The 18,498-nt window shown below is 37.6% G+C and overlaps 1 protein-coding gene and 2 pseudogenes across 18 annotated transcripts in view; 2 read left to right on the plus strand and 1 right to left on the minus strand.

Annotated features, from left to right (window-relative positions):
• Window positions 1–18,498, plus strand: part of LOC309649739 (synaptosomal-associated protein 23 pseudogene) — a 424,755-nt pseudogene that overhangs the window by 221,136 nt on the left and 185,121 nt on the right. The gene's annotated exons all lie outside the window — the stretch shown is intronic.
• The window catches only part of TRIM37 (tripartite motif containing 37), a 282,148-nt gene that overhangs the window by 178,834 nt on the left and 84,816 nt on the right, over window positions 1–18,498 (minus strand). For all 16 annotated transcript variants that reach the window (XR_014257253.1, XM_082439948.1, XM_082439952.1 and 13 more), the window contains one exon: window positions 13,604–13,912. Coding sequence is in view for 15 of the 16 variants with exons in the window: in XM_082439948.1 (XP_082296074.1) it covers window positions 13,604–13,912 (309 nt within the window). In the remaining variant the exon portion in view is untranslated. The remainder of the gene's footprint in view (window positions 1–13,603; window positions 13,913–18,498) is intronic.
• LOC309651195 (palmitoyl-protein thioesterase 1 pseudogene) lies at window positions 315–10,088 on the plus strand (annotated as a pseudogene). The gene is made up of 2 exons: window positions 315–376; window positions 419–10,088. The product of its transcript is annotated as a palmitoyl-protein thioesterase 1 pseudogene (transcript).

Below are 18,498 nucleotides of genomic sequence, written 5' to 3' on the forward strand. Positions count from 1 at the left end.
AAAACTTATTACCTAGGCAGTCAGAGAAAGATTTAATCTTATCATCCATGAGAGGTATTCCCATCTACTGTGTCCAAAAATAAACAGAACACTCTGGTCCCAACTGGTTTATTTGGGGTTTTATGCCAAAGGTATTCCTATTTTGCTGCTTGTGGAACAGCCTCAACTTACAAAAGTAGAAAATTATCAGTGAACTCCAAAAGAAGAATCATACCAGACATGAACTCTAGTCTCAGTTTAAACTAAGTATTAACAACAGAACAATAACCACCAAAACACTTGGAAACTGTAGAACATTATTGGATTAAAAAGAAATGAACGCTGAATTAGAAACAAGCCACAATTATAATACTTCAAGATGTTTGTGGCTAAAACAGTAATTAGAGGAAAATGTATAGCCTTAAAATGAATTAATTAGGGCTCTCGCTTTCCTGCCGGGGTCCTGCACTTCCCTGGCGCTGGGGCATCTCGACCTGCCGGCTCCACTGCCCCTGGTGATCTGGCATGGGATGGGAGACAGCTGTTGTAATCCCTTAAGCACGGGCGCTATTAAACAAATGGTCGAGAAGAAAATACCTGGAATTTACATCTTATCTTTACAGATTGGGAAGATCCTGGTAGAGGATGTGGAGAACAGCTTTTTTTTGAATGTCAACTCCCAAGTAAAAATGGTGTGTCAGATTCTTGCTAAGGATCCTAAATTGCAGCAAGGCTACAATGCTATGGGATTCTCCCAGGGAGGCCAATTTCTGAGGGCAGTGGCTCAGAGATGCTCATCACCTCCTATGATCAATCTCATCTCAGTTGGGGGACAACGTCAAGGTGTTTTTGAACTCTCTCAGTGCCCAGGAGAGAGCTCTCACATCTGTGACTTGATCAGAAAAACACTGAATGCTGGAGCTTACAATAAAGCTTTACAAGAATGCCTGGTGCAAGCAGAATATTGGCACGACCCCATAAAGGAGGACATAGCAACCACAGCATCTTCTTGGCAGATATTAATCGGGAGAGAGGTGTCAATGAGTCCTACAAGAAAAACCTGATGGCCCTGAAGAAGTCTGTGGTGGTGAAATTCCTCAATGATTCCACTGTGGACCCCGTGGATTCTGAGTGGTTTGGATTTTACAGAAGCGGCCAAGCCAAGGAAACCATTCCCTTACAGGAGAGCACCCGATACACCCAGGACCGCCTGGGGCTAAAGGCAATGGACAACGCAGCACAGCTGGTGTTCCTGGCTCTCGAAGGGGACCATCTTCAACTGTCTGAAGCATGGTTTTATGCCCACATCATACCCTTCCTTGAGTGAAACCCTTGTAGTTTGCACCAGAGCTCAGGGAACCCCTCACACTTCCAAACCAATTCCCTCCACGCCCAAGCCTGAGCTCAGATCCAGCTAGCAACTAATCCTTCTCTCGTCACCATCTAACATGCCCTGCTTGGAAAGATCCAAGATTGGAATCTTATACTTTGCCTCATCCTATCAGCATATGGTGTTGAATGCAAGTTTAATTAGCTAATAACCATGGAGATTGTTTTACAACCCTTTGATGTGGTCAGACTGTTTTAGGAATTAGGAGTTTGCTGCAGGTCAGTGGCAGAACTGTGCCCAGGTCCAGAAGAGACTGAACAAACTAAACCAATGAGATAGAGTCTAAGGCAGATGCCTTTCTCAGGAAAATCTAGCCACATCTCAAACCAAGAGGCCAGTACCCAGGCCTGAGGTATTCACGTAAATGCTTTCTCAGTTGTGCTGGTGGAGATTTGACCAGTGCTTGGAAAAGTATTGCTTGGATGATATGTCCACATTATTTCTTGAGGCTGTCCTCCTCTCTTTGAGTGTGCTGCTTTCTGTGGTGTCTTAGCTATTATTAGACAAATTCCAGCAGCCCACCATCTTGCCTTGGTAGCACTTATTTTTGTCTCCTCAGGTAGTGATGAATTAGTTGCTCTGTCACAAAAGGAGGGAAATAGCACCCAACGATTGCTTAAGGGAGGAAGTGTACGTATTGCTTAACTTAGACGGGGAGGGGGAGGTTTAAAGAAAAATGTAAAATGAAAAAGGAGGAGGTAGTTGGTTCTTTCCATTCCATCCTTGATGAACCTGTCCTTTCTAAATATGACTAGTGGTCTGGATTCTAGAGTCACTCTATTGCTGGCATTAGCAAAGAATGGGAGGAAAAATGTGAAGAGATCAGGCTTTCTAACTTCCGTCTCAAAAATTTGAGATTACTGTGCACTTCAAACTGCTTCTGCTGTGTTCTGTGAAAAAAAAAGATTGTTTGCTCAAAAAGCTTAGGGAGTATTCCATATCCCTTTTCTCCTCCTGAAGATCAACCCACCTTAGAATATTAAGGACTCTGAGAATTCCTGTTACAGTACAGAACACTAACCTTAATCTATGGTTTCCCACACTATCTGAGCATGGACATCTTAGCCCCCACTCCCTTATCCCATGAAAACCTAGCAACACTTTTTGGAAGACTGTTCTGCAGAATGCCAGTTTGTGGAAACGGTTAGCTATACTTGGGGGAAGCACTTTGTTACTGCTGCAAAGTTTACCCTCTGTGATTTTTCTTTCACCTCTCTCAAGACTTTTCAACTAAGAGGATGAAAGGTTAAGAAGTGGGGACGTGTGAAAATAATTTTATGAAGTTGTCTAAAATAAAGAGTAGTTTCTTAAAAAAAAAAAGAATTAGAAAAAACTGAAACTAAATGGCCTAACATGCATAAACTCAAGGAGATGGAAAAATGATAAAAAGAAATAAAAAGAAAGCAGAAGCGATGCATTAAAAGGTAATAAACAGGTTCAACAAGGTAGTAGGATGTAAGATCAACAATTAACTGACTTTTTATACATCAGCAAAGAACAATACGAGAATGAAATTAAGAAAACAATTCCATTTACAATAGCATCAAATAGAATAAAATACTTAGGGAAAAATTTAACGAAGAAATGTTAAGACCTGTATATTTTTGAAAGAAAATAAAGAAAAAAGGAAAAATATTCTGTGGTCATTAACTGGAAGACTTAATATTGTTAACATGGCAATACTCCCAAACTTGATCTACAATACAGATTCAACACAATCCCTATAAAAATTCCAACTGTCTTTTTTTTTTTTGCAGAAATTGACAAGCTGATCCTAAAATTCACAGAAAAATGCAAAAGATCCAGAATACCCCAAAACACTCTTGTATGGAGGACTCACACTTATGATTTCACAACTTGCCATAAAACTATAGTATTCAAGATTGTGGTACTGGTGTAAAGACAGAAGTATAGACCAATGGAACAGAACTGAGAGTCCAGAAATAAACTCTTACATTTATGGTCAATTAATTTTTGACAAGGAGGCCAAGATAATTCAATGGGCAAAGAAAAAGAAAAGATGAACAATAACAAGTGTTGACAAGGATATGGAGGAACTGGAACCCTATATACTGTTGAAGAATGTGAAATGGTGCAGCTGCTTTGGAAATAGTATGGCTGTGCCTCAAAAAGTTAAACATAGTTCTCATATAATCCACCAATTCCACTCCTAAGCATATACTTAAATAAAAACATATGTCCCCACAAAAAACTGTACATGAATGTTCATAGCATCATTATTCATAATAGCCAAAAAGTGGGGAAAAAAATCCAAGTCTTCATCAACTGATGAGTAGATCAAACAAAAAGTGGTACCCACATACAATGAAGTATCATTCAGCCATAAAAAGGAATGAAATAATACATGCTACATTACAGACGGCCCTTGAACACATTATGCTAAGCCAGAGAAGCCAGATACAAAAGGCTTTGTATTGTGTGATTCCATTTATATGAAAAGTCCAGAAGCAAATCCATATAGACAAAATAGATTAGCAGTTACCAGGGGGATAGGGGGAAGGGGAAGATGGGGAATAACAGCTCATGAGTATGGAGTTTACGGGAAGAGTGAAAGCAGCTCTTTTGCCCCTTTCCTGTTTGCCCATTTCTGTTCCCCTCTAACCTTAAAAGAACCTAATTATAGGAATGAGATCACTAGGCAATTTAACCCAACTCTTGACTTTTGCTCTCCTGAATGCACACCATGCCTTGTTGATTCTTTTCCTAGAAAAAAAGAAGAACGAAGAATTTAGCAGTTTAAAAAAATGACTAGCTTTCTACTCCCAACAGCCCCCCTAAGCAATCCGGCTTGGGATCACTTGGGCAAGATAACATCTGAAGGGAGAGTCAGCCAATGTGCACACAGACTGGAGAATGATGCAGAACCCAACCTCCTGCCTCGATGATTCACTGAGGTTCCCCCCCACCCCCACACCCCATTTTTCCCCTTAAAAATTGTCATGGCTAAGCACGATCTTCGAGTTGGCCTCTGGACACAAGTCTACTGTCCCCCCTGACTGTCGGCTTTTCTGACTAAAGTACCTTTCCCTTCTACTGACACTTGCCTCTCAAATTATTGGCTTTGCAGCAGCAAGCAGCTGAACCTAAGTTCGGTAACAAGAGGAGGGATGAAAATGTCCTAGACTTAGATAATGGTGACTGTCACACAATTTTGTAAATATACTAAAAACTGCTTAATTGTACATTTGGGGAAAAAAGGTGCTGTGAGAAAAAATTATGACCAATTTCTCCACTGCAAAGTATACATAAACTATTGGTTAAGGGAAAAAAAATGAAGAAGAGATGCATTAACAGAAACAAAGGCAGAAATTAACATAATAAAAAGAAGACAGTAGATGAAATAAATCTAAGAACTAGGTCTTTGAAGACATGAATAAAATGGACAAGCCTCTAGCAAGTCAAATCAAGGGAAAAAATAAAACACAAATAAGCAATGATATAACTGAAAAAGTTAATATCCCATATGCAGAGGAAGTTTCTAAAATTTAAGAGAACAGAATAAATGACTTTATACCAATACATTTATCTAATAAAATTAATTTTCTAGTTAAATTAATTATGAAAACTGATTTAAGAAGCAGCAGAAATATGAGACCAATAAACACACAGAAATGAAAAAGGCTGTTAAAGTTTTATCCCTGAAAGAACCGCTAGATAGTTTTATGGATGAGTTTCATTACACTTTTAACGAGCAGATAACATGTTAAAATAATTTTACAGCATAGAAAAGGACAAAAGCTTCTGAATTTATTCTACGAGATTGGTATAAATTTGGAACTCAGATGTGTTAAGGATAGTATAATGAAACTATAGCTCAAATTTACTTATTGACTACATAGTCAAGAATCCTAAGTATTAGCTGGGAACTTCCCTGGCAGTCCAGTGGTTAAGACTCCACACTTCCACTGCAGGGGGTGCAGGTTCGATCCCTGGTAGGCGGAACTAAGATCCCGTATGCCGCGCAGCCAAAAAAAAAAAAAAAAAAAATCCTAAGTATTAGCAAACTAAAAACAGTCAGTACAGTTAACCCTTGAAAAATAGGGGATTAGAGGCGCCAACCCTCCGCGCAGTCAAAAATCCAGGTATAACTTTTAGAGTCGGCCCTCCTTATCAGTGGTTCAGCATCCAAAGACTCAGCCAACTGCAGATTTATTGAAAAAAATCTGTGGATAGGAGGACCCACACAGTTCAAACCCATGTTGTTCAAGGGTCAATGGTATATTAAAAAACTACAAACCAAAACCAAGTAGAAAGACTCATTCTAGAATTTCAAGAATGGTCAGTATTAGATAAATAATATAATTCTCTGTGTTCACAAAGTAACAGGGCAAAATAATGATTATTTTGACTGACAATAAAAAAGCAGTTGATATAATTCTATACAACTTCTTGACTTAAAAAAACTCTTAGTAAGTAGTGTTGACTGAAAAAAATGCACACCCTAAAAGTTGAGAATTATGTTTTACTTGGCGGAGTTTCTGAGGACTTCAAGCCCGGGAGGCAGCCTCTCAGAATAGTTCTGGGGGACTGTTCCAAAGAGGCAACGGAGGAGCCAGGATATATATGGGTTTTTTCAACAAAGACCAGGTAGTTGGCACATCAAAAGATTACAGTTAGTTACAAAATATCAAAAAAACAAAAAATCCCACAGATATCTCAAGTTAATGAATTATCACTTTTCTACATATGGGAAGGTGCAAGAATCTGGGCTCATTGAAATCATTCCTTTCTTTCTCATCCTGAATTCCCTCAGGACTCTTTTCCCGTTCTGAATTTCCTCAGGCAGCTGCAACATCCTTTGTTTACTGATATGGCACACAACATTTTTTCATTCACAGTAGGAAAAGAGGTAGTTTGGTGTAATGGTGAAAGCCACAGGCTTTAAGGTTCAAGTTCTTAGCTCTGCAATTACCACTGTGAAACTCTAGGACCCTTTAATGCCCTGTGCCTCAGTTTCCTTATCTGTAAATTGGGGATAAAAATAACTTGCCTCAGAGAACTCTGACACCAATAAGATAATGCTGAATTACTTCATTTACTACTTGTTAGGTAGGTAAATTCTAAATTAGCAAATTCTGGATCAAAAAAGATTTCAGGTTCCAAGGATCTGTTGTAACCAACGTCAATGGAAAATTCTTTCTTTGAGATTGCCTTGATTCTAGTACACTGTTTAATCTACTTGGCCCCTCTGTGTCATACTTGTTAAATTCTTTTACTAAATCTGGGCAGACATAACTGTAGCACTCCTTTACTTCCATAGCTGTTTCCAGGGATTGCCCTAGAGGAATTCCTACTTCTTGGCCTCTCAGCAGTTGCTGAATGAAATACAGTACAGCTCACCTTGTGACTGGAATGTGCTTACCTCAGCTGCCAATCACATGTCCTGTAACCACAGAAAGGACAGGAGTAACAGCATCTTAATACCAGTCACTATCAGTTTTCCTACATGTCTTGTTGCTCAGGATGCTGTTAATGCAAGCACAGCCTGCATGGCTATGTACAAGCCTGGAATATTGAAGTACTCAAACCATATTTCAGTAGTATATTCTATTTTCAGGAGCATTTAGTGGAGATTTAATCAAAAGAAAGTAATGACATTCAGGTTGTGCTTTAAGTATTGAGAGAACATTTGCTCTATACATCTTTCCATTAGGTGACAGCCTTAAACTATACCATGATGGACTGGCCACTTCACGGTACCTGTGGCTTTTTTATTACTTCATTCTTTTTCACCTCTAATTTTGTTTATTTGGCCTCTCTTTTTTTCTTAGTGAGTCTGGCTGAAGGTTTATCAATTTTGTTTATATTTTCAAAAAAACCAGTTCTTAGGTTCATTGATCTTTTCTATAGTGGGTTTTTTTTTTTTGGTCTCTATTTCTGCTCTGATCTTTATTATTTCCTTCCTTCTGTAAACTTTGGGCTTTTTCTAAGTCTATCAGATGGAAAGTTAGGTTGTTTATTTGAGATTTATCTTGTTTCTTGTGGTAGGCCTGTATCACTATAAACTTTCCTCTTAGAAGTGCTTTTGCTGTGTCCTATAGATTTTAGAACGTTGCATTTCTATTTTCATTCATCTCAAGGCATTTTTTGATTTCGTCTTTCATTTCTTTGTCGATTCACTCTTTTCTTAGTAAGATGTTGTTAGTCTCTACATGTCTGTGTTTTTTCCATTTTTCTTCCTGTAATTGATTTCTAGTTTCATACTGTTGTGGGTGGAAAAGTTGTTTAATATAAATAATTTCAATTTTCTAAATTTATTGAGACTTGTTTTGTGGCCTAGCATGTTATTTATCCTGGAAAATTCCATGTGCACTTGAAAAGAATGTGTATTCTGCTGGGGTTTTTTGTTTGTTTATTTGATAGAATGTTCTACAGATATCTATTAAGACCATCTGGTGTAATGTGTCATTTAAGGCCACTGTTTCCTTATTAATATTCTGTTTGGTTGATCTGTCTACTGATGTAAGTGGTATATTCAAGTAACCTACTATTATTGTATTACTGTCAATTTCTCCCTTTATGTCTGTTAATATTTGCTTTATATATTTAGTTGCTCCTATATTAAATGCACATATATTTATGAATGCTAAAAAAATAAAAATAAAAAAAATAACTTGCCTCTTCGAATTGTTGTTGGGATTAAGTGAGTTAATACATGTGACTCAGAATAGTTAGAATGATACCTGGTACATAATAAACACTTAGTAAATGTTAACCATTATAGTAAATGTTAACCATTATTGTTGTTAGGAACAGAAGGATATATTTTTCAACTTGACAAAAACTACCTTTTGAAACATATAGCAAAATTTGAACTTAATGAGATTAAAAACTAAAGGAATTCCCAAATAGAGTTGAAAACATTACAAAAATTCTATTAGTGCTATTAGTTAACATTGTTCTGAGGTCCCAGCCCAGACAATGCAATATGAAAAGTAAATAAGCAGAAAAGGAGTGGATAAACTATGACTATTTCCTGATGATATGACTGTCTACATAGAAAATTCAATATAATTGACTAAAAAACTTAACAATTTAAAAAGTTCACTAAGTGGGTTGAATACATATTAAAACCAATAGTCTTCCTATATGTCAGTAACTAATAATTAGAAAATATTATGGGGGGAAAAAGAGATCCCATCACAACAGCAACCTAAATTATAATATACCTAGAAATTAATAACAAGACACATGCAGAACTTATATGAAGAAAACTAAAACTCGGAAGAAGTATATGTCCATAACAGACGACTTGAATAAATGGAAACACCACATTCCTAAATTTGAAAGTTTTAGTACTGAAAAGATGTCAATTCCTCAAATTAAATGTTAATTAATGCATTAAATGTAACACAATTCCAGTCAAAATTAATTTCTGGAAGAGTAAACATGTAAGAGCCATCAAAGACGTTTTGAAAACAAAAATAAAATGAAGCCTACAATAGCCACGACATGGAAGCAACCTAAATGTCCATCAACAGAGGAATGGATAAAGAAGATGTGGTACATATATACAGTCAAATATTACTCAGCCATAAAAAGAACAAAATAATGTCATTTGCAGCAACATGGATGGACCTAGAGATTCTCATGCTGAATGAAGTAAGTCAGACAGAGAAAGACAAATATCGTATGATGTCGCTTATATGTGGAATCTAAAAAATAGGCTACAAATGAACTTATCTACAAAACCGAAATAGAGTTACAGATGCAGAAAATAAACTTATGGTTACTGGCTAGTGGGGCTGGATAAATTGGAAGACTGGGATTGAGACATACACACTACTACATATAAAATAAATAACTAACAAGTACCTACTGTATAGTACAGGGAACTCTACTCAATACTCTGTAATGGCCTATACGGGAAAAGAATCTAAAAAAGAGTGGATTATATGTATTTGTATAACAGATTCACTTTGCTGTACAGCAGAAATACAATATTGTAAATTACCCCAATAAATTTTTTTAAAAAAGAAGGCAAACATATCACAGTATTACAACTATAAAACTACAATGGTTAAAAAAGAGTGTGGGTCTGGTAGACAACACAACAAATATCTGGTTGAACAATATCAAATTGCTGTTTTTATATGTTAAAAAAAAGTCTCATGGGACTTCCCTGGTGGTCCAGTGGTTAAGAATCCACCTTCCAATGCAGGGGACACGGGTTCGATACCTGGTCGGGGAACTAGGATCCCACATGCTGAGGGGCAACTAAGCCCGCGTGCACAACTACAGAGCCCATGCACTATGGAGCCCGCGCGCCACAACTATAGAGAAGCCCGCAACTAAGAGCCCATGTGCCGCAACGAAAGATCCCGCACGCCGCAACTAAGACCCGACAGAGCCAAAAGTAAATAAATAAATATTAAAAAGAAAGAAAGAAAGAAAGAAAGAAAGAAAATGGCTTCTTGGGAATTCCCTGGCAGTCCAGTGGTTAGAACTCTGTGCTTCCATTGCAGGGGGCACAGGTTCGATCCCTGGTCGGGGAACTAAAATCCTGCAAGCCGAGTGGTGTGGCCAGAAACAAACAAACAAAAAGTCTCATATTGGCAATTTCACCTGGTTCAACCTCTATGAATGAATTTAAAAACAGAACTATGTAAATACGGCAATTTGGTCTATAATATAAAGGATGAGTTCCATATTGTTGAACAGAGTAGATTCTTCAAAAAACATGTTTCGTTTGGGTGGGTGGGTTGGGCAGGGGGTTGGATCACTGAACTTACCTCACACACCATCATGGGAAAAACAAATTATATATGGAATAATGACCTAAATGTAAAAAAGTTAAAAAACAAAAATAGAACCAAGAAAATAAGTGTTGTTTTTATAAACTTGGAGTTGAAAAGGCCTTCCAAATAAAAACATTAAATCCCCAAACCATGAATACTATTAATAGATCTTGAAATTTAAAAATTTAAAACTTCACATTTAGCAGAAAACAAAAACAAGTGACAACAGGGGAAGTATCTGCAGAAATATGTAACAAAAACTTTTTGCAAAAGTCCATCCAAAAAGCATTATTTCTTTTGGTTTTAAATTTTCATTTCCTTGACAACTAGATATGGTTGAGTATCTCTTCATACATTTACTGCCTTTTTGTAGTTCTACTTATGTTAACAACCTAATCATAACCTTTACTCATTTTTCTATTATATTGTCATCTTTATTTAAGAGAGTCCTATGTATCTGGCAATTATCCCCTTTCCTATTCATCTCTACTGTATTATTGCCATCAGTACCAAGCATTAATATATCCCATTTTAATAAACACACATATGGAGAGCCCAGAAATAAATCCTCATATACATGGTCAACCCAAGTATCCATCAAAAGATGAATGGGTAAACAAATGAGTATATACACACACAGTGGAATATTATGCAGCCATAAAAAGGAAAAGACTATCAGCATTCCACAAGATATTCCTTGTGTCTGTTCAAGAAATATCTATTCTTGAACAGATATTTGCACTGAACGGTACGACATGGATGAACCCTGAGAAGCTTATGCTAAGTGAAATAAGCCAACCACAAAAGGGCAAATACTCTATGTTTTCACTTATATGAGGTACCCAGAGTAATCAAATTCATACAGACAGAAAGCCAAATGGTTGCTGCCAGGAGATGGGGGGAGGAAGAAGGGAGAGCTACCATTTAATAGGTATAGAGATTCAGTTTTGCAAGATAAAAAAAAGTTCTGTGGGTGGATGGTGGTGTTGCTGGCACAACAACGTGCATGTACTTAATGCCATTGATAGGTACACTTAAAAAGGTGAAGATGGTAAATTTTGTTTAACAAAATGTGGTAAAATTTACCGTGATTTAAAAAAAAATTTTTTTTAATTAAACACAATTAGCATATGAACCAGCAATCCCACTCTAGGTATATACCCAAAAAAATTGAAAGCAGAGACTTGAACAGATATTTGCACACACGTGTTCATAGCTGCATTATTCATGACAGCCAAAAAGTGGAAACAACCCAAATGTCCATCAACAGATGAATGGATAAACATAATGTAGTATATACATACATACAAGGGAATATTACTTGGCCTGAAAAAGAAATGAATTTCTGACACTTGATACAATATGGATGAACCCTGAAGAAATTATGCTAAAGTGAAATAAGTCAGACACAAAAAGACAAATATTGTATGATTCCACTTATATGAGATATCTAGAATAGTCAAGTTTATAGAAACAGAAAGTATAATAGTAGTTACCAGAGGGTAGGGGAAAGGGGGAATGCCCAGTTACTGTTCGAAGGATATAGAATTTCAGTTTGGGATGATGAAAAAGTTCTGGAGGTGAACAGTGATGATGGTTGCACAACAGTGTGAATGTACTTAATGCCACTGAATTGTACAGTTAAAAACAGTTAAAATGGTAAATTTTATGTTATGTATATTTACCACCAAAAAAACCCAGGTAAGAAAAGCATATATGTTTAAGAAAATGAAAGAAAACAACACACAGATAACAAACTCTTTCCTGACTCCACAACCCCTCCAGGGACCACCCAATTTATTGTGACAGTTCTTGAAGGAGCTGCGCAGACATGCTCTGCTTTCTCACCTCATTCACTTCTGCTATACCCCTCCATGGAAATGGTTCTTAAAAGGGTCACCCGCCCTTCATTTTGACACCTCTCAATGATACAACCACTCCACTGTTTTGGAATGCATTTAAAATTTTTTTTGAGATTTCATTTCTTCTAGTTTTTCTCTGCCCTTAATGATTGCTCTTTTCAATTTCCTTTGCTGGCTTCCCCTTCATTACCAGGCCTTTAAATATTTAAGTGCCCAGAACCAAAATTTCTCCATTTAAATTCCCTTCATACTTGATCCCTGGCTTTAAACAACATCTGATACTGTTGACTTCCAACTGTTTATATCCAGCTTTAACCCCATATCCTTCAGACTTATGTAGCACTCAACTGCCTATGAGATATTTACTAGAGTATCTAGCAGACATCTCAAACCTAATATGTTTAAAAAAGAATTCCCGACTTCCTGCCCCTATGGCACAACAATCCCCACACCTGCTTCTTCCTTATTTGATTTGTGTCTCAATTAATGACACCACCCGTCACTACGTTGCTCAGACCAAACACTGAAACATCATTCTTAGTTTTTTTCTTTCCCTAAAACCTTTCTTACCAGGTTTGTGGGAAAGAACTGAGCCCTCCCGGTCTAAAATATCTATTGTATGTAACAGATTAACTTCTGTCCTATGTATCTAGAGTAGTACTAGTTATATACCATCCCTGGGAGAATTAAGAAAGGCTGGAAGACTATGAGCAAGTCCACCTACCCAGTGTAGTAACTCCAGAATAAGTCACCGTATTTCACACAAGCTATTGTTACAGGCTGTTTACTGGTCTCACAACTCCCACACTCAACCCTTTTCAGACCCTTCTCCACACAACAAAGAAAGTAATCTCTGTAAAAAGGTATATCAGATCATAAACACCCCCCTGATTTTTATTCTCTAGAGACTTTCTCCTAAAATCAGAATAAAACTCAAACTCCTTATTGAGCTCTTATAAGACCCTACCTGATCTAGATCCTGCCTAACTCTCTGACTTATTTCCTGTCACTCTCGCCTCTGCTTAGTTCACCATGTTCAGCCAAAATGGTCTTCCTTCGAGCCTTCAAACATGCAGAGCAAATCCTTTATATGGGACTTTGCATTTTCCATTCTGTTTACCATGAAGAATGCTTCCCCCAGATCTCTGCATGGCTGCCACCTTCTCAACCTTCAGATATCAGTTCAACTGTTGCCTCCTGAGAGACTTTCTGACTACCCTAACGAAAATAGCACACACCTCACTTGCTCTGCCCATCTCACTCCTCTGTTGTTTCCTTCACGTACTTTTTACCAACTGAAATTATCTTTACTTGTCTACACATTTTAATGTCCAATTCCTATCACATGAATACATGAATGCAAGATCCACGAGGTTAAGGATTTTCTCTTGTTTGTTGACCCATATAGAATAAGCAACCAAGAAATGTTAGCTCTATTACACAGTAGAAAATATACAGAGTCAGTTATGGATGGGAGAAAAGGCTGTTTGCATTTGTAGTCTTAATTCATTGTGAGGGAGATGTTTGAATATTATTATTCTGAAAATAACCTGTCCTCTAGCTTCCCAAATGACACATGGAGAAATAAAACTAATAGGATCTTTTTCACTTACAGTTTCGTATGTAACAACTGGCAACTGATGACTTTGCCAAGAGCTCCATTCCCAAATCCTGTAATCTGCTAGAGTGTTCGGTTCCACATGCAGCCAGAGCTGCCTGGTCAGCAGAAAGAAGGCTTGCCGGCATGTCTCCAGAAGCAGCACTGCTGCTTTTTATTTCTGGAAGTGTATTCTTTACATCAGTTTTCATACATCGAACTTCAGCTATTTGAGTTTTGAGTCTTTTTAGCATCTTTAAATCAGAGGGAACTCGCCACATTGCCTGCTGTTTCCTTTGGTCTTTATCTTTTCGAGAATATGATGCTTCAGAGAGAAAGTGACAAGTCATGTTAATACAGACTTTAACATTCATGAAACCATTCTATATTGTGACTATAAGCAAATTTGAGGTGTAAATAACTTAAGGTGCTTTAGGTGGTATCAACATAAAAGCATGCATTAAATTCCATTAATGAAAATAAATATAGACACAAGTATCCTAACTCTATTCACACCTACAAAGTTAAAATCTGGGTCACATTATAATCACCCAAATCTGAACTATGTATTTACTTCTAAAAGTTTTAAAAGCTGCCCTACTGCCTGGGCTTTCTCCTTTATAATTTTCCACTTTTCTCAAATTTTCTATATTGAGCTTTTATTATGTTCACAATTAAAAAAACAAACAAAACAAAAAACATAAACCTAGAAGCCACTTAGTCTAATATGCTATACATAGTATATAAAAAAAAATATTCTACCTGAATTTAAAAAATTGATTTACTGAACTATCATCCAATGTAGATAAAGCTATTAAGTGCCATGGAATATCATAAAAAACTAGTTCCTTGTCACTGAGTCTTTGCGGCCACTAAACTAACAATGCTTTCTCTCTTCCAAGAGAAAGTAGTTAAAGTTGTTTTTAATTTCTTTTCGCCCACCCAAATATTAAGAAGAGAGGAATGAGCAAGGAAAACACACACTTTCTATGCAGGAAGAGCAAATGAGGTAGATGTTTTGGAAATCAAAGAACATTATGACTGACTCAAAGCAAAAAGAGACCAAGTTCCCTACCCAAAAAAATAACACCCCCCCCAACAAACAGGGGACCAACAGGTACCCTAAGTAGACAAAAGAACAATTCGGAATGAGAGCTGAACGTGCTTACACACTGTAACAATCTACTGCCACATAACAGGGCAAAGGTAGCATCGCAGTGTGTCCAACAGCTATCCCCCCGCTTCTACCATGCGAAAAGAACCCAGACTGCGTTCAGGTATTAGGTGGGCAGCAGTGCGCTCTGGACAGTTAGGTCCATCCTTTGTTCAGCCCCAGAGGATATGAGTCTAGGACTGCTAAGCTCATTCCTCTTTGAGCATTTAGGGTGGGCACATGACTCAGAGTTTCAGCCAAAAGCTGGGGGGAGGGGAGGCAGAGATTTTCTATCCTGATAGGGAGATTTTATTATGTTGGGTGATACAGATAATAAGTAGAGGAGCTTGAATTCAAACAAAGGAGTCTACCTCCAAAGTCAGTGATCTTAATATTAATAACTTCGCTCTCCAGCATCACGGAATAAGTCTCTTTTCCATCCAGTCTTTTCTTTCCTGCTAGTGACACATTCTTGTGAATAAATGATGTATGAAGCTGTGGCAGTCATCTTATTGCCATGACAGAAGAGGCAAGAGAACTGCAGGAAGACCATCCCTTGCCCTGCCTTTAAATACCTGATGAACCTGGAATCACTTACCTCCAGACTTAATATGCATAATAAAGTGACTTTATTATTTATTAGTTAAGCCACGATTAGCAGCATTTTGTTACTTGCAGTTGAAAGCAAGAGTAAGAGAGAGGTTTTAGAAATCCAGGATTTGGTCGCAGATCTACCATTTAGTTGCTGTAACTTTCTTTAAGTCCTCCAACTTCTGAGTCCAGTTATTTATTTGTAAAATGAAGACAATAATATACATGTAACAGGACTGTTGTGAAGCTCAGAAGATTCAATGTCTGTGAAAACACTCCGTAGCACATTCCCATTCAACCCATTGTCCACCAAGATGTCAGGGCAGTTTTCTAAAACCCAAATCAGATATTACTTTCCCGCTTAGATTCACTGAGGAAAGCACCAGCATGGCACACAAGGCCCTACATTATCTGATTCCACCTTCACTCTCAGTGGCTTTATCTTCTGCCTCTATCCCAAACATATCCAATCTTTTGGAACTGTTTGCATCTCTAACATACCAGCCATGTTCTATCTCGCTTTCCTCCTTTTCACATGTCCTCTTTCCTTTGCTCTGCTAACCCAAACTCATCAGGTATAATCTGAAATGTCTCCTTCTTCAGGCACCTAAACCACCAACTGCTCCCCTTCTTTCAAATCAATTCTCACCTAATTTTGTAGAGCACAGGGAGTCCACTTCTACTGCAGCACTTACACATTACAGTAAGGAAGACAAACATGTAGAATGTGAACAACTTAAGGGCTGAGATTACATCTTAGTGATCTTTATATTCCAGGCCGAGCAGCCTATGGCACAAAATACTCAAAACGTTTTGCTAAATAAAATCTTTGTGGCTCCCATCTCCCACCCCACATCTACTTGGACTTAAATATGAAAACCTGTATTGAACCACATGGTTCAGTTTATTATTACTAGAAACTGACTAGAATTTTTAAAAGTAGGAAGCCCAAATGGGAAAATACAAACCAGACTTAAACAAACCTCCATCATCTGAAAAATCAGTTAATAAACAATTACTGAGTTTGTTTCAAATGCTAAGTACTGTGCTAGGCAGGGGATATAATAACAGTGTACAAGACGAACACCCAGTCTTTGCCCTCACAAAGCTCTCAATCCACTTCAGTACTGTGTGGTTAAGTGCTAAGACAGGAGAGTGTAAGGTGCTGTGGAACTTCACCAAAGGAACCTGACAACTTAAGGATACTTACTGCACTGATGATGAGAAGCCTTCCTGAATTTGCCAAGTTATAAGGTTAATAGAACTGAGAGTCTCATCTATAACACTTCTTTCATATCATTCAGTTGTACCTTTCAAGAAAGACAATTCTCCACAGCTTCTCCTCCAGACTTCAGTATCTGTCAATGCTGTCATCCTTCTCCTGGTCACCTAAGCCACTTCAGAGTCCTCTTTACCATGTTACAATTAGTTGCCAAGTCCCATAAACTCTACCTTTACAAGCATAACTGTTTGCTATAAGTAAAATCTTAATTATACATTGCCTAGGTTAATCTGTTCCCTAGAGGTTAAGTAGAACTTTTATAATGTCAAAAGATTCTGAAGACCTTATCCCAGCTCCACATATTTTTAAGCATATAATGATTGAGAAAATACACAGAAATGTAGGAATTTGTCTTCTCATACTAGGAACCACAAATAAACTACAACTGTACCCTGATTAGATTTTCATGTCTGATAGCTTTCTCAGCCCTGCAAGCTTTCTAAAATACAGTTTGAATCAAACTATTCCTAAACTGAAACAATGGCTCCCCACTGTCCACTATGAATACATTCCTCAGGCAAGCATGAAAGGCCTTCCACGGAACAGATCCAACTTGACTTTCCACTTCTATTTACCACTACGTGTACCTTAAAATCTAGTTCGGCTACATTATCTGTTGTTCAAACCCTGATGCCCCTTATGATGTTCTTTTTATGGCACAGTGGTTAAGAACAAAAACCTGCAGTGAGTCTGATACGTGATAGGTGTTCACTCAATATGTGTTCAAAGAAACAAAAGGATAATAAAGGAAAACTATGAACAACTCTATGCCAACAAATTTGATAATTTAGATGTAATGGACCAATTCCTTGAAAGGCAATCTGCCAAAACTCACACAAGAAGAAACAGACAATATGAATAGGCCTGCATCTATTAAAGAAATTTAATCAGTAACTGATACCTTTCCAAAACAGAAAGCATCTGGCCCCAGATTGGTCCACTGGTGAATTCTACCAAACATTTAAAGAAGAAATTATATAAATTCTCTACAATCTCTGCAAGAAGCAGAGGGAACACTTCCTTACTCAATCTATGAGGTCAGCATTACTCTAATACCAAAACCAGACAAAGACATTACAAGAAAACTACAGACCAGTATCTCTGATGAACACAGATGCCAAAAACCCTCAACAAAATATTAGCAAACTGAATTCAACAACATATTTAAAAAATCATACACCACAACCAAGTGGGATTTATCCCAGGTATGCAAGGCTGGTTCAACATTTGAAAATCAATTAATGTAATCCATCACATCATATCAACAGATGCAAAAAAAAGCATTTGACAAAATCCAACAACCATTCACGATAAAACCTCAGAATAAAGGGGAACTTCCTTAACTTGATAAAGAATATCTATGGAAAACATACAGGGCTTCCCTGGTGGCGCAGTGGTTAAGAATCCGCCTGCCAACGCAGAGGACACGGGTTTGCTCTCTGGTCTGGGAAGATCCCACATGCTGCGGAGCAACTAAGCCCGTGTGCCACAACTGCTGAGCCTGCACTCTAGAGCCCACGAGCCACAACTACCGAGCCCTTGTGCCACAACTACTGAAGTCTGCGTGCTTAGAGGCCGTGCTCCGCCACAAAAGAAGCCACCGCACTGCAATGAAGAGTAGCGCCTGCTCATCACAATTACAGAAAGCCTGCGTGCAGCAATGAAGACCCAACGCAGCCAAAAATTAAAAATAAAATAAAATAAAATAAATTTATTAAAAAAAAGAAAACCTATAGCTAGTATCATACTTTACGGTGAGAAACTTGAAGCTTTCCCATCAAGACCAGGAACACCTTTTCACCACTCCTTTTTAATCTCTACCGCAAGTTCTAGCTAATGCAGTATGACAAAAATAGGAAATAAAGTATACAGATTGAGAAGGAAA

The sequence above is a fragment of the Balaenoptera physalus genome, assembly GCF_965194825.1.
Source record: "Balaenoptera physalus genome assembly, chromosome: 20".
NCBI lineage: Eukaryota > Metazoa > Chordata > Mammalia > Artiodactyla > Balaenopteridae > Balaenoptera > Balaenoptera physalus.